The following is a 17,061-nucleotide window of genomic DNA, read 5'->3' on the forward strand; positions in this document are numbered from 1 at the left end:
CTGCTGGTCATTCTAGTAAGTGATGAAATCAATTTAGTGAGAATTCACCAAGCCTATTACATGCAAAAGCTATTTTTCACTGTAATGCAAGGAAGTTTGAAAGCCCTGAATGAGATTATGTAAGACTATATATTTTGAACACTTTTCTACTTATTCCAAATGGGCCCAAGATGTCCAATTTTAGCACTTACTTAAAACAAATGCAGAAAATCTGAGATGAACAAAATCAGAAGAAAATCTCCAGAAAGTTGAAGTAGCTAAAACATAAAATTACTCCTGCCTGTGTCCCACCCCTAACTTCTCCAAAAGCAGAAAGTATGGGTAGAATTAAGAGAGTGCTGTGAAAAAGAACTAGAACTTCTTAGTGTACTGGGAATCCCAGCATTTATGAGGGATCCTCCCAGCCTCATTTATGAGGGTACCTTAAAACCTGGGCTGATGTCGCTGAGTTGTGGTGGGAGGTTGTGCTTGTGATGAGGTGCAGAACAGGCGCTAAGCTAGAGTAATAAAAAGCAGAAAATATACAATTGAGAGTGCAGCACAGACTTAGAAGAGGACCCCCCCCCCAAAGCCTAATTCACTCAAAGAACCAGAGTTCTTTAAAAAGTAATAATAATAAAATGGCTGATGCTATATGTATAGAGCACGAAATGCATAAGTGCGGTATATCATGACAGAAGCAGTATATGACAAAATGTAGGGAAACCAACTTGGAAGAAGTGTTTACTACCAAAGATAAGAGTTGAGTATCAACAAAAAAAATGACTACGATGGATTATTGAGTTTATGATGATAATTAGAGAAAACAGAAATAACTCCTCATTGCTCATCTTTGGAGGATGATGGGAACCAAATCAATATTTTGAAAACTGCTAAATAAAATGAAAGAATCATATACTATTCCTTCCATTCCTATATAAATGAAACTCAGGTAAACTAAAAGGCTGATAAAGAAAGGCTGTTATTAATATAAGGAAGTCCTGCTAATAAATGAAGAGAGAAAGACCTTTTGGTAATGCTTTATCCTATTAATCAATGCTAGTGGACGTAATGATGTGAGCCTAATTAGTGATAGACACAGAGTAGAATCAATTATTTTAATGTTTAAATTATATTTTTCTGTGAGTGTTTCTATCACTTTCTAATGGGAAACTTGACAGATGTTTATTTATTTTTGTTGTTGTTTTTTTCAAAATAAATCAGATGCCAAGTGTGTCAAGTAGGCTAATTAACCAGGATATAATGACAGGATTTAGTCAAACATCAGCTGGGGAGGGCAAAATTATCTCAAAGAGAAGGTAAAGACCCAGCAGAGCCCTTCTAAGTGGAAGGAGACATGGACTGATGCTTCAGGAGAGGGGCATGCAGCTCTTGGGAGTTTCTTCCCTTTCTGCTCCTATTTTTCATGATACCTCAGGAAGCGAGGAGTACTCAAGTTAAAGAACATAGAGAAGACAGAGCAAAGCTGCATTGAAGAGATTCTATGTTGACTTTGCAGACAGCATTCTTGGAAGAGGCTCTTCTCAGGGAAGAACAGTAACAGGCAATCGAGACAGAGGATAACACAGGCCCCATGAACACTGGAGCCTAGTTTAAGGAAGGTGAATTGAAGAAAACAATTGCTCGTGTTTACAATCGTGTATCTCTAGAAATAGCTGTACTTTTAAAAAACTGCTATGAAATTCTGGCATTTAGTCTGGGCTAAAATTGCTTTTAAAAGATCATTTAAATGAAGAAATCATCTCGATAGGAAAAGTAGAGAAATCTGACAAGTTATTTGCACATAACATAGTAAATTATTTGCAATGGGGAGATTTTATTTCCAGGTTTGCTAATTAATTAAAATCTGTCAGGGCTGAAATTTCTCATCTATTAAAGAATAATAATGTTTCTTCTTCCTTCATAAGTTTTTTGGTAATAATTTAAAAAGGAAATGTAAGAAAAATTTTTAACTCATGAAGAATTACATACAGTTTTGAAATTATTAAGAGAACATTTGTTGAATACCTGAATACAAACTGAACATCAATGAGAGTCTCTACCTTCTGGCAAGAGGCTGTTTGATCATCGCATGCAACTAATATTTGTTGTCAGCATAACAAAGTTATGTGAATAAGCACATTAAATCTATTAGGTTCTATAAGTACATAATTAGATCACGTAGGGTAGCTACTTTGTGACACTGGTTTTTTAATACTCAGGTGGACGAACATGGTAGTATAAAATTGTATTTTTAAACTCTGACAAGTGCGAAAATGCAATAAAGTTTTCTAATAATCAATCTAAGCGCATCACCGGCCTATGAGTAAGAATGCAAGAAACTGACTTAATATTGAATCCATACTATACCACTACTCACAAACTACATGAACTGGAGCCTTTCCAGGCCTCAGTTTCCACAGCTGTATGCGTGAATACTAATAGTGGGGCATTTAGGGGATTAAATGAATAAAGCTACAAAGAAAACCAAAAACACCCAATAAATGTTAACTATTCTATCATTATGATTATTGTTTTAAAAGTTTATATTGACTTCTTTCAATTGTACTGGACACTTAATTAGTAGTTAAAATACAAAGTGGTGTTTCCTTTTATACATGTGAAGGGAAGCGGTTACCATGGGAATGGTAAATAAGACAGGAAAAGTATAGATGAAAGTTGGAACTTACCCTGAATTTTCAACTAGAATATTTTCATAAAGTTTCTTCAAAATTTGTCCATGTGTGCATGTAATTACTTTGGCTGATTTCTGTTCCTTCTTTAGATTAACCAATGCATACAAACTCATCCTTTCCGACACCTGTTCTTGCTCTGAGCCTTTCCTGGGGTAGTACCAACTCAAATGCACTGCCTTCACATCCTTGTCCTCCTGTTCCTCCTACACCATAAATCTTTCCCCACTGATTTCAGTCTCTGATGACCCAGTCATCCTGAGCCTCTACATTTTACTGGACATTTTAAAATTTGACACCATTATATTGCTTAATATTTAGACAATGCTTTCAGTGCTTATATCTTCCTTCTCAACATAAGAGTATGTGCTTCTCAACCATCTCTGTATTCTCCACAGCACCCACCCAGCACACAGACAGCAAACATTTGCTGAATGAAACAAACAAAAAACAGCACAGAATAAACCCCAGGATCAGAAAAACTTTTAAATATCATACAGATCAATTCCTTACCCAAAGCTTCCAACTTTCCACATCTTCCTCAAGAGATGATTATCTCAGCTTGAATAACTTCCATAATAGAGAACTTACCACTCAAGACACCTATTTTCAAGAAGTTTTAAACATTAGGAAGTTGTTTCTTGTGTGGAATATTAGAAATCTAGTATAACTGCAATTATCTTGGTGTTCATTGCAGTCCCCTTTAGCTCTACTCATCAGTGATAGAATAGAGATAAAGAAAAATAATGATTCTCTTGACACCACAACATAGTGCAAGGAAAACAAATGCTTAGTCTGCATACTCAAGGGTACTAAGCAATGAGGGTTAAAGATAGGAGCTCTGTGAAAAATGACTATGTGATTGAAATGAATTATCTATAAAAGGACTCCACAAGAATGTTAAAACAGCTACTTAAAATGTAAAGGAAACATATTTTAGAAATGCTAACATTATTGAGGAAAGTAAAGTTGAAAGTTAACATTTGTTAATAATTTAGTTAAATATGGAAATTTACCACTTAGTTATAAAAATTAATAAACTAATTTGTAGCAACAACACATTTGGAAGTTTAAGAAAGTTTAGGGTCAAGCACACAGAAATTGCTCCATTTGTCTTTTAAATATAGGCTATAAAGTTTCTTAATTAAAAAAAAAACTTCTATTATACATGAAACTAGAGTTGGCCTTTGAATTGGTTACAGGAATATTTTCTTGAAGAAATGTTCTAAGTCTTTCTCAATAGATTTGAGATCTGTAGTTGATTATGGCAAAACACAGTGATAAACATTATTGTTGCTCAGTCTTTCATTTCAAGGTTATATAGCTGTACTTTTAGGACAATGTAGGAAATATGGAAGGAAGTCACAATTTCTTTGTTGTCAAGCAAAGCAAAGCATTTAGAAAAACTTACAATTAAATTCAAATTTTTGGTGAAAAGTTATGAACATTACAGAGAAGAAAGGGGAAAAAAGCATAACACTTGCTAAATACAACAGCAGACACATAAATTCGGTATCAGTTCAGTAGCAAGGAACACCGGGCATAGAATAAAGAAGTAGAAGTGAAGAGAAATCACTTTTAAGGTGGACATATAAAAAAGGGAAATTTGAAATAACCAATTTAGTAATTTAGTACTATTTTATTAGAAACAATATAAGCTATCTATATTTAAATAATAAAATGGAGAAAGCATGAATAATCAACAGTAAACAATAAGATATTCTTTTTGATTTGCAAATGTATTTTCTAAAGTACTTTGTCACTTGATAACTATTAGAGTTATTCTCACTGACAAAAGGAACTGAATCTTACCCAGCAATCTTTGAAATAGAACTTGAAAATGAAACAAAACAGAAAAAAGAAAAAATGGAATTCAATTATAAATGGAAGATCATTGTATGTAATGCATGCCTAATAATATAAAAATAAGATGATATAATAAAGAGCAAAATTATTTTTCGTACAATATTTTTTTCTTGAATAGTTTGTCAGTGTTGGTTTGGCAAGAAAAGACAATGCACTCCCGGTACTGGTGTGACCCAGAACTCTTGCTGGGCTTTCTTTTCCTTTCTCCAGTGTGCTTACGTTGATAACGTATCCTGGGTCCCACTTTTGGGTTAACTAACAGCTAAAGAGGTCTGGGACCCCAAGAAGTTGGGAATGTACAACCTATTAATCTTTCAATAACTTTAGAAGGTCAATAAGGCTCGGGTGAGGCATGGGTTACAGCAAAGCAAAGATTAATGTCAGCAGGCTGCTCTCCCTGGTCTTCTTGTCAGGAAGGAGATGCATTATTTTTTCTTTCTTTCTTTCTTTTTTTTTTTTTTTTTTTTTAAATAAGTGCTGTTCTCCAGATCTCACCAGAATGAACTCTCCAGGAATGCAGAAACTATACATGTCCTGCATCTACCACAGAGCTCACCACATAGTAGGTGCTGAATCAATATCTGTTGACAGAATGAATATATATCTTGTCTAACATGTCGCAGGCCAACTGCAGTGATATCTGAAATGATAACCATGGGAACAGTGACCTCGTTGACTTCAGAGACCTTTAGTCCAGAGCAATCCAAAGCTTTTGTGGCAAGCTTTTGCATGAGGTTTAAAAGTCCCAGATCAGGCATAAGAGCACTTGGACCAAGTGGAATAAGGGTGAGCCGAAGATGTCCAGGGAGAGCATCCCCAGGGCTTACGGCAGTGACAGAGGCACAGGAAGAGCAGCACAGGCTGAACCTGTGGGTTGTCAGTGACTTCGTAGGCCCCAAACACCAATGGCAGTAGCTGAGTGTTTACAGTCCTCTTTAATTAAAGGTTATTTGACACCTTGAGAAGGAAAGATAAAAGAAGTCATCTAGCATTTATCTCTAGGGCCTCCAGGAGTGCTACAATCAAAAGAAATGTAAAAACAATCTAGAAAGGAACCTGGTTCCTTTTCACGTCTGCCCCCAACACAGGGTCAGACTGGTGGAATTCACTGTGGAGACCTGAAACAGACATCAGCGCTCTGCTCATCCATCTCACTCAGTACACGGCAGTGTGCTGCAGCCCCAGGGAGACACTGGTTCTCACTGCCTTGGGCTTGGATGCTCCAGGTGGATTTCCACTCCATGTCCTCCTTTGAATCCTACAAATACACTTTTCCAAAGGAGGAGAATTTTCAACAGAAAAGTGTTTCAAGGTGAATGGAAAGGTAGGTGGGAAACTATTAGCTGACAAATTATTATAGGAACGAAGAAGAGCAAAAGGGGAGCCAAGGGAAAATTATCCAAAAAAAAAAAAAAAAAAATGAAGGCAACATAGACAAGAGACAGAGGAGAAACCCAACATAGCAAATCAAAGATTTTAAACTTTTTGCCATAACTCTCTCATTATTCCCTACTGATAAGAACCTGTATCAGAGAACTTAGGTATAGAAGTCAGCTACACAGGGACAGGGTAATATAGGTCAAATTTGTAAATGATGATTCCCACAATCAGCAAAGCCACACTTGGAGGAGGAGCAGGAAGAGGAGGGCAGATTCTTCTTGTTAAAAAAGAGATGATTTTATTCTAAGAACTGCCCACTGGTATGAATATCCACATGTCACCAGCAATGACACGAATGTTTTATACTCATTTTCACTACCTTTGATGTGAGTATTATCATGTGCTTAACAGAAGACAAAAGTAAGCAGTTAAGTAACTTGTTTAAGGTCACAAAGGAAAGAAGAGGCAAAGTTGAAATTCTAACCTAATCTCTAGCTCTTAAGTTTAAGTTTTTCCCACAGTACTGCCTTTAACATATTTGTTCAGTGATAGAAGAGTGACAATATTAGATTTCTCTTCAGGGAACAGTTTTCCAAGACTTCCATGTAGCTGTGCCTCACTTAGTGATTTGTTTATAACTGCAGTCCCTTACCATAGAGATCTATGCTCAATTTGGGGAATCAGAAGCCTATTGGTATGATAGTTTTCTTCATGACAGCTATATCCAATGTAAATTAAAATAAACATAACTTCATAACAGCCTGGCCAGGTGTTGCTAAGTATTGTAATATCACATTCAACATCTGTGAGAATCTTGACAAAAATTACAAATGATATGTCAGGCAAGCTGCTGTTTCTAAAATAATTTATCCTGCAAAAAACTTCAAGTCTCAGTATACTGTACTGAAAACATGTACAAACATGCGCCATGGAGAGAGGAGGGGGCACTAATGGGCTAGAATATGAGTAAAGCAGCAGGAAGCAGAATTAGGGAGCAGTCTCTTAAATGACATTCTCCCAGTGTCAGGTAACATCAAATTTTACAATTTCTAAGTAGCCCTAATAAAGTTCTACAGACTACACTTCTACTTATCCAATTAAGTAAGAAACACGGATTGAGTTTTTCCTTCTTAAAATTTGTAATTAACACAGGGTAAGGGATCACAGACAGCCTCCCCCAGCAGAGCAGTTACCTCAACAACATGCCGTTTCTCTGGTTACAATGAATAATCCTTTTTGCTGTCTTTTCAACAAAAATTATTCATGTTGTTTTGGCATGGTATGAGGGGGATGGTATGAGCTAAACCAGCTTTTAGCCATCTATTTACATTTTATAATCAAATAGCAATTATATTACAACCTTATAAACTATGAACCTTTTCCCCTCATATGCAGTTGTGTCCCAAGATTTTGAAAAGCACGGCCAAAAAATGCAGGGACTTTTACGACAAATCCTCTGAATGCCTAAAACCTCAGAAAAGAAGGAAGAGAGACAAGGTAGGACAAAGAGCTTAGAAGTTGGAAAGACTGAGGTATGAGAAAAATCCTAATAGATTTCTTGTCACCATGGGGCTATGTCTCCAAAATGTTCATTTTTGGTTCCTCCTCCTTGTTCTAAATCAGTTCTCAATTTTGGCTGACATTAGCATCACTTAAGCAGGTTTTACAAAGCTGTTGCCTGAGCTCCTACACCCTAGACACTGATTCTTGAGTAAAGCTCAGACAGACACCAGCCTGCTTTAAAAATTGCCCAACTGACTATAATGCACAGAGAGGGTTGAGAACCATTGACCTAAATAATTCAAAGATATGAATAAATGTAAAGTATAAGGTTCTAACACAGTTTCAACTCACCAGAAGAAATCTAAAAATCTCAAAAACAGAACATAAAAAGCTATCACTAACAATAAACAGTAACAACAACAACAAAACAAAAACCTCTTCTAAGGCCTACAAAAGGAAAAGCAATGGAAATATTTTGTGCGAATCTCTTCTCTCCCCCCATTCTGTAGGAAAGCAACATTTATCAGTAGAATATACTGTGCTAATTCATGAAACTGAATGCCTGAGCAATACAGGAGCATGAAGTCAAACATTAATTCTCCATTTTACAAATGAGGAAAGTGAGCCTCCAAGATGTGAAAGCCAAAGAACAAAGACAGAACTTGACCCCTGATTTGTCTCAAGCACAAAGATCTTCCTCTTTTCCATGTCTTCTGGAACATTTCTTTGCATTTGGCTGACTTAACAGGTGCTGGAAAAGAGTGTAATTTCAGGAACATTATCTACTGCAGGATGTTGAAGGATTCTTTTTAAGGAACTTAATCCATAGCTCTCCTGGCTAGTAGCAATCTGACATTGGCAGTGAATAGGTAAAGGTAATATAAAGTGGGAGGGGCAGACAAAGGACTAATCGTAAAGGACCTTCAATGCCAAGTAAAGAGTTTGGAATGAATGACTGTACTAATTAATCAACAAATCTATGGGTACTGTATTGGGAAAGAAAACCCTCTAAGGCCTAGACAATAAGGAGATATCGGAGGTTTTCGAGTTACTATATCTGTGGTAATCTAATAAGCCAAACCAGAAAATTAACTACAAAAAAAAAAAACCCCATAACAAAACATTCCATTTGCATGGTATGGTCAGGAAAAACAACAACAACTCAGAAATATTATGGATGAATTTGTGTAAGACACATTACCATTCTCAAAACATTAACTCAGAAAAGAAATCAGGGTTATTTTTAAGCCAAATCTTTTTAATGTTATTTTTTTAATTATAGCTTTAGTAGAATTTTTTCAAAGGATGAATTTAGCAGCTGGTGAAATACAACCCTCCTACTCAGGGCAGGTGGTCAGCATAACATCTGAGGGCTAGAGTCATAGTTAACAAGAATGACAGATTACTTGTTTCCCTCAAGGTAAAAGTCATATTCTCAAATATAAATGAACAAATTAAAATATCAGAAAAGAGAAAAGGAAACCATTTCAGTCTCCAGAAAGCCAAATATGTAGCTAAAACTCTATATTTAAATTAAACACACAAATCAATAAAATATAAACCTAAACGAAAAAGGAAAGAGTAGGTTATTTTTCTTTATTTCATACCTTTCATGTTTTTATAAAACACCATGGTTTTCCTACACCTTAAAGGGATATTGAAAATTAAGATAATTTAAAATGTTTCATACAAATGTATATACACTTTCCTCTATCTAAACATGGACGTTTCCAATGCTTTGAAAAATTTAAAGCACTATGAAGTTTGGTATTTGTAGTATCAGCAGGAATTCATTTGACATGACACTAAATTATGCAAATCAACTCAATATAATAATTTTTGGTTGTATTTATTACAGCAAATATTTAATTATATTGATATTATTTTCATTGTTTAGATCCTTTCGCCACAATTTGAATCCCATGTGAGTGTGTGTACATACAGGTGTGTGACTCCATGTGGCCATACATTGATATACATGTACATGACTCTGGTTTAATCTAATTATTTCTTAATTTTTTTTATTTTGGTATGATCAAAGTTAGCCCAAATAAAGATAAAAAGTCTTTATGAGATATTGCTCTTCATTTCTTTTTAACACCTCTCCAAAATTGTGTAACATTTTATTCTTAAAAAGGATTAGAACAATAAATCATTACATACCATAATCTGTGATTTTACAGGACACCAAATACAGCTCTTTCAGGTTTTGTCCCTCCTTTGCAATGACCTCCACACACCTGAAACACACAAAAAAGTGGTGAGTTACACTAATGCGTTTCAAGTTAAATTAGCAAGAGTTTGGCCATGACTATAACAGGAAGAGGTCAGCATTTGATGAATGCCACAGCTCCCTTCTTTCAACAGGCCCCTTTCAAGGTGCTTCAGGAAAAGGTATTATATTCCCTGCTTTAGACTCAAGTGCTCTAATACCTAAATGACCTTAATTAAATACATTTATGACTAGTGCATCTTTTAAAACTAGAGTGATGAAAAAAGAGGTACTCCTATAAGAGTAATATTACATTTGGTAATAAAAGACTAGTAAACATTCTGAATGATGAACACTGTCATTTATATAATAAAACATAAAAGTGATTACATTATATTTTATGATTATATATTTTTTTGATAAGAATGATTATATCAAAACAGTAGGCTATAGATGGATGGTCATTATAGGTGGATGGTAATACTGCTTACGGTTCAATTATTAATATGAGGTTTGGAACACTGAAACACATTTTTGTGAAATTTTATTTAATATAAAAATGTGTTTTGAAAATCTATAACACTGAGTATAGAAAGAAAAATCTGCACACTAAAAACTTTAAAATCTTTTCATTTAAAATGGGTTGTTCCTAATATTTTAAATAAATTATTGCATAAGTAGAGGCCATTTAAATAACATTGGTATAGATATGTAAGATCTATAATCTTTTCTGGTTTAAGTTAAAAGGTTTCAAATATTACACTCTGCTTAATACCCTTAGAGGAACATGTAGTACAGAACTGAATAAACTTTAAAAATAATGATGAACAACACTGTCTATTTTGTAGCTCAGTTCCCTGTAATATCAGGAAAACCTGTACAGTCATAATGACACATAGGCACATGCGTCCTTCAGTGCAGTCCCTATTTTAATCTTCATAAATAACAGTTAAGTAAAAGGGTAAAAGCAAAAAGAGTCATTAACCTTTTCTAGGAAGTAAGGATCAAGTAATTTGATACCTATGTGTATAATCCATCAAAAAATTACTGAGTATCCATCTCTGTCTTTCAGATATTTTATTTGCTGTCTGGCTTATTTGTAGGTATCTTCATAAAATGTCAGGAAATTTTATACAATTTTACTTCACATAATTCATTATTGAAGGTTAAATCAGTTATAGAAAAGACATATTTTCTTTAAAGTATATTTTTAGAAAATATTATTTTAATGTAATGAAAAACATTTCAAAGTTATTCAGAATAACTGAATAAACCTTCTCTTTTGTATATTTTTTAAAAATGATAAAAATTGATAAGGACTTTCATGGCTACAAAAGTAAACTTAAAACACTGACAGAATGTAATTATGATTGATATAGTTTATTATGAAGAGAAATTAAAAATCTAATTTTATGTCACTTGGCCTTAACATAACATTTGAATAAACTGAGAAAAAGGAAGGATAAAAGCAAAAACAAAACATCACAGGAAACAACCATATTGTATACACAACTTTGAAAACTGGTTTTCACATGCTAAGAATAAAAATGAAGGCCCTACATGATTATAAAACCTTTAGTAGTTAAAACAAAAATCTGACTACTTTCTAACAGACCAAAGATACATATCTCACTGTTTGCCATCACCTCCCAAAACATGTTAGCAAAATCAATATTTTGTATGAGCACCACAAATAAATTAGTGCAGAAATAATCTTCGTATCATTTATTTTGTTCTCATGTTCTTTTCAAATAGTTCAAAATGCATGATTTTATATTTTATTAGGAAAAAACCTCTAAACAAATGTAATACCCTTTTTGTTCCTGCCACTTGATTTTAAATTAAATATGCTACAAGCACATACAAACATTAAACACATGCTGAACAGATTACAAACAGCAAATAACACATATTGATTTTACTGCACAAGCCAGACCAAATGCTATTTCACAGGCAACAGGAAACGGTATTCACATAAAACAAGATGATCGATCACTAGATGAAAACTGTCTTAAAACAGATGAAAGGCCATGAGCATCAGGTTTCCTCCCCACACAACTGAGAAAAGGTATTATGAACAGGTACTGCAAACATATTAAGGTTACTCAAGACACAGTAACTGAGAGATAACACAGAGTTAGAAGTAAACAGGAAGTACCTTTTAGACAAAAAAGAAAAATACAAGATCCTTTGCTTTTACAAAGGATCACCTAAGATTTCTGCTCTGTTTTCGAAAGTTCAGTTACATACAGTTCTACAAATACCTTTAACTGCATTATGCTAGAAGCTATGTACCACACAGAACTCTTCAAATAGGAATTCATGAAGGAAAAAAAAACTATTTCTTAGAAGATTTGTAGCAAAATTTAATTTTTTAATTTAAATATCACATCATTTACTGGTGTGATATTTGAGAAAAGAAAACCCAAGTTCTGTGAATCTGGATTGAAACTCTTAATTTAATATTGAAACAAAATTAAGCATTTCAAATTAATGGTTAAAAAACTATTGTCTTGAGAGTTGAAAGTGGAACTGGTATGTATTACCCTGCTACTACAAATTGGTGGAAATGGAACTCTGCAGCAGGTCTCTGGCTAGCTTCTAAAGTTCTGTGATCAGTCTGGGTCTAATGTCCCCTGCAACCTATGCTGATGGCTGGTCACAATGACAGGTCATAGGTGGTGACTGTCCTTTTATCCTGAAACTTTTAGAGGCCATTCTAAATTACACTTACAGAAGTACTCTGACATAACACAAAGTCTGTGGATCTCATTTATTCTAAATAATTCTACTCTGTTTTAAAAGAATCCTGGCTCTAGTCATGACCTATAGTGAATTAACATCGGACCATTCCCAGCTACTGTACATATTGTATGCAAGCAACAAGCAAGGTGGTGAAGCTTAATAATTATTTAAACTAAAGCTTAGTGAACACTTAAACTTAAAATTATTTAAACTATAGGTGTTTGTGTAAGTTTTAAAGGGGTGTTTTAAAAATGGTAGCAATAAGAGAGAAATGTTTACAAAGTGATAATCTGTAAGTAAAAAGTAGAGTGATAGAACCAAAGACCACATTTAAAATGTTTGCTTCTCCATCCCCTCTCCTATTCAGATATGTCATAGCAGAATATGCATTAGTCTCAGTGATAAACTATAATTTTGTCCCCAGGGGCAAGAAATGAGTCCCTAAACTCATAACCCTGAATTCAAATGTTGCCCATTCTTCCCCTACCCCTTCTCCCTACCAGCCCAAGAACGAACCTCAGAATACCATATGACTGACATTCTCTATGGAACAGCACATTCAAAAGATTTACCATTTTATGCATGATAACCTAAGGAGTTACAAAATTTGGGAAAAGAATGATATCCTTAGGGAGAGTAATAATCTATATGATTATTATTGAGAAATTCATAATATAAAAAAATGGCAGGACTTCCAGTCAAGACGGTGGCATGGGCAAACATGGCTCACCTGTTTGCACAACCACATCAAAATTACAACTAAAATATAGAACAACCATCACTCAGTACCATCAGAAATCAAGTTGAATGGAGGTCTAAGAACTAAGGAATTAAAGAAATTACATGCATCCATACTGGTAGGAGGGGCACAGACATGGAATGGTCTGATACCACATCCATAGGTGGTGGATAAAAATTCCGGAGGAATATATCAGGAGCAAGGAGTTCCAGCCCTACACCAGGCACCTCCAGAGCCCAGGGTTCCAATGCCAGGAAGATAAGTCCCTACAACTTCTAGCTGCAAAAACCAGTAGGGATTGAGTCAGTGGAAAAAACTTCTGGAGTTCCAAACAGTTCCTCTCAAAGAACCAACACACAGACTAGGACTAACGTACTCAGACTCACTCCCTCTGAGGTCCAGCACTGGGATACCATCTTGAAAGGCACCAGTATAATACAGGAAGGAACTGAAGTGTCTGGCCTCAAGGTGAGCGAAAACCATTGTCCCTTATCTAAATCCTCCTTCCACAGAGCTGGCAAGCTGGTGTCATATGTGAAACTCCATCAACCTGGCTAACACTGTTTCACTTGCCTTGGAGATCCTCAGAAACTCGGTCCCACTCAACTTATGGGCCCAGCCAAGCTGATTTTCCATATGAATGGCTGGTCTTGGCTCATGCTGCATGACTTCCTAAATCCCACCAAACAAACAACACCTGGCCTCAGTGAGCCTCAGGCCTGGCACAAGCAGTAGCCAGCCTAGATTCACAGCTTGGCTGTGCCTGAGAATCTCCAAGCCCAGCAAAAGTAGGAGCCATCTCAGATTGCTTTATTCTTGCAGGGTGGCCCTAGGCACAACACAGGTTGGGTGCTGACCTTGACCTATACCACCTGGGAAATGCCAGGGCCAGCACACCCAGTAAGAAGCTACAGACCATGTTGGAGCACCATGACCCTGCCCCTGCACAGCTAATACTGCACGGAGGGTGGAGGTTAGTGGTCAGTGGTCACAGACAATCCTTGCAGCTGACTGGCCTGGATAAAACTTTCCCATTGATCTGCCAACAGCAGTCAATGCTCAACTACAAGAGGAGGGTGTACTCAGCCCACAAGAAGGGTGCATCTTGAGTACTGAGCTTTGGCAATAGGGGAGGCTGTGCCACTAGACCCTACAGGATACCTACTATATTAGGCCACACTACCAAGACACAGAGTCAAAGCAACCCTATCTACAACAGACACAAACACAGGGAGGCTGCCAAAATGAGGAGACAAAGAAACATGGCCCAAATGAAAGAACAAATCAAAACTCCAGAAAAAGAGCTAAACAAAATGGAGATAAGCAATGTATCAGATGCTCAGTTCAAAACACTGTTTATAAGGATGCTCCAGGAACTTAGCAAGGACCTCAACAGCATAAAAAAGATCCAGTCACAAATGAAGGATACAATAATTGATATAAAGAACAATTTACAGGAAAACAACAGTAGAGTGAATGAAGCTGAGAATCAAATTAATGACTTGGAACATAAGGAAGGAAAACAAACAAACAAACAAGTCCAGGAAGCACAGAGAGTCCAAAACAAGATGGATGCAAAGAGGTCCACTTCAAGACACATGATAATTAAAATGCCAAAGGAATATAAAGAGTGAATCTTAAAAGCAGCAAGAGAAAAGCAGTTAGTTACTGACAGGGGAGTTCCAATAAGCCTGTCAGCTGATTTCTCAAAAGAAACTTTGCAGGCTGGAAGGCATTGTCAAGAAATATTCAAAGTCATGAAAAGCAGGGACCTATAGCCAAGATTGCTTTACCTGAAAAAGCTATCATTTAGAATTGAAGGTCACATAAAGAGATTCCCAGACAAGGAAAAACTAAAGGAGTTCATCATCACCAAACCATTATTATGTGAAATGTTGAAGGAACTTATTTAAGAAAAAAGAAGATCAAAACTATAATCAATAATGGCAAAAATGCATATTTTTCAAGAATTTAATCTAAAAAACAAACTAAGCAAACAAGAAGAACAGAGACAGAATGCGGAGAGCATTTTGATGGTTAACAGGTGGGTATGGGGAAATGGGTGAGTAGGTGAAGGGGTTAAGAAATACAGATAGGCCCTGTAGGTGCCTGATCTTGTCTGACCTTGGAAGCTAAACAGGGTTGGGCCTGGTTAGTACTTGGATGGGAGGAGTACAGACAGGTAGTTACAGAATAGCCACAGGGATATAAAAAGTACAGGATAGGAAATGTGTAGCCAAAGAACTTATGCACATGACCCATGGACATGAGCAATGGTGTGGGGATTGCCTGAGGGAGTGGGGGATGCTGGGTGGAGGGGAGCAAAAGGGGAAAATTTAGGACAACTGTAATAGCATAATCAATAAAATATAATTTAAAAAAGAAAAATGGCATAGGGGGAAAATGCAGAAGAATATAAACTGCTGTTAAAGTACCCCATGAACATCAAACACAAGCCTATTAAGACCCTCTATCTGAGCTCCAAGAAATAAAGGGGGATGCTGTAACAAGAGGCAATAAAGAATCAGGGGACGTGTGTTCCAGTCTCACCTCCATGGAACCACAGAACAACCACCTACCTTCTTTGGAACTTCACATCAGCCTATATGAAAAATTTCTCCAAATCAAATATCCTAGGTTCATTTAAATATATTTTAGTTTATTCAGAACTGCTCCCCCCCCAGATTAAATTTTTGCTTTTATGTTTTGGCAGGGTTCTGAAGAGAACAAAAAAAAATGCAACCATTATAAATTTTTGAGTAACAGCTGTTGAATGCATATACATAAACTCCTTTAGAATACTGAAAAGGACCAGAAAACCTCTTTCAAAGTATCTAGAAAAAAAATAAGAAAAAGGAAAGAAACAAAAAAACCCCAAAGCAACCAGAATTATTTTTTATAACAAGATAATTTTATGCTCACTTGTATTTGATAATGTTCTAAAATGTACCTGAAACATTTGATGAAATTTGAAAAGCAACAAAAAGGTTTCTTTTGTGAGCTATATTGGATTTTTTTTTGAAATAATAAAAGGTATTTCTTAGTTTCAGTGGAGGGAAAAATCTGTCTCCTTAGCAATAGATTCCTAATCACCTGATTTATGTGAAGGGTAAAGGTTAATGAATTAAGCTGTGTAAGCTTCAAAACTATCAAAGGAATTCAAAAGAGCCTTGAATTATGGAAAACAATAGCCCATTCTAAATACACACCAAATTTTATGTTTTTTGTCTCCTACTCAAAAGCAAGAACATGGCATTAGTGACAATTGAAAAGAACTAATGAGGAAATATGACTACATTTCTTGCAAGAGGAGTGTCCTAGGAGACCTTGTTACTGTTTGTGATGTGCTTCAAACCAAAAAGAAGCTAATTGGAGCTGCCAGACACTGGTTTGCAAATCTCACTTTAAAGGACAGGCTCAATCACCATAGAGGTGTGAAAAGAAATGTCTCTGTTAGAGATATATTAGTATGTGGCCTGCTGAATTTCTAAATAAACTTTAAGATGTTCTTCCCTAAGTTACTTTTATATTTAAATAATTGATCGATCTTTGAGCAAAGGAAAAAAAATGCAACAAAACAATCCCACAGATTTGAAACAAAAAGTATAAAGAGTGCTATAAAGTAATTGGCAAATAAGTGCAGTGGGGAGGTAGGTATGTTTAAGGTTGAAAAAACACGCAGATCAAAACTCCTGAAACACAAACACATCCTAAAAGTGACCTATTTGGAGATTTTAGAGATAGAGCTTCTTTTTCATCATTTCTTGAAACTAAATAAGCCAACAAGCCACCCCATGTTACACAGATTTTACGTGGGTAAAATCATAAGAAGTTGCAATGAACACACACAAAGAATAAAAAGGAGAGCAACGAGGGAGCAAACTTGGCCCAATTCAGTGCTGCATAAGCTTATCCTGACTAACTCATATACAGGTCATTTAAAT

The 17,061-nt window shown here is 35.6% G+C and overlaps 1 protein-coding gene across 3 annotated transcripts in view; it reads right to left on the reverse strand.

Moving 5' to 3' along the window:
- Positions 1-17,061, reverse strand: part of FBXL17 (F-box and leucine rich repeat protein 17) — a 476,470-nt gene that overhangs the window by 149,026 nt on the left and 310,383 nt on the right. Inside the window, exons 7-8 of one of the 3 annotated variants that reach the window (XM_036020633.1) lie at positions 9,585-9,661; positions 2,996-3,008 (exon numbers count right to left, since the gene is read on the reverse strand). In XM_036020633.1, the coding sequence (XP_035876526.1) occupies positions 2,996-3,008; positions 9,585-9,661 (90 nt within the window). Of the gene's footprint in view, positions 1-1,605; positions 3,009-9,584; positions 9,662-17,061 lie in introns of those variants that run through there. The other 2 variants (XM_036020634.1, XM_028532156.2) reach the window with 2 other exon arrangements.

The sequence above is a fragment of the Phyllostomus discolor genome, chromosome 3 (assembly GCF_004126475.2).
Source record: "Phyllostomus discolor isolate MPI-MPIP mPhyDis1 chromosome 3, mPhyDis1.pri.v3, whole genome shotgun sequence".
In the NCBI taxonomy this organism is placed as follows: Eukaryota; Metazoa; Chordata; class Mammalia; order Chiroptera; family Phyllostomidae; genus Phyllostomus; species Phyllostomus discolor.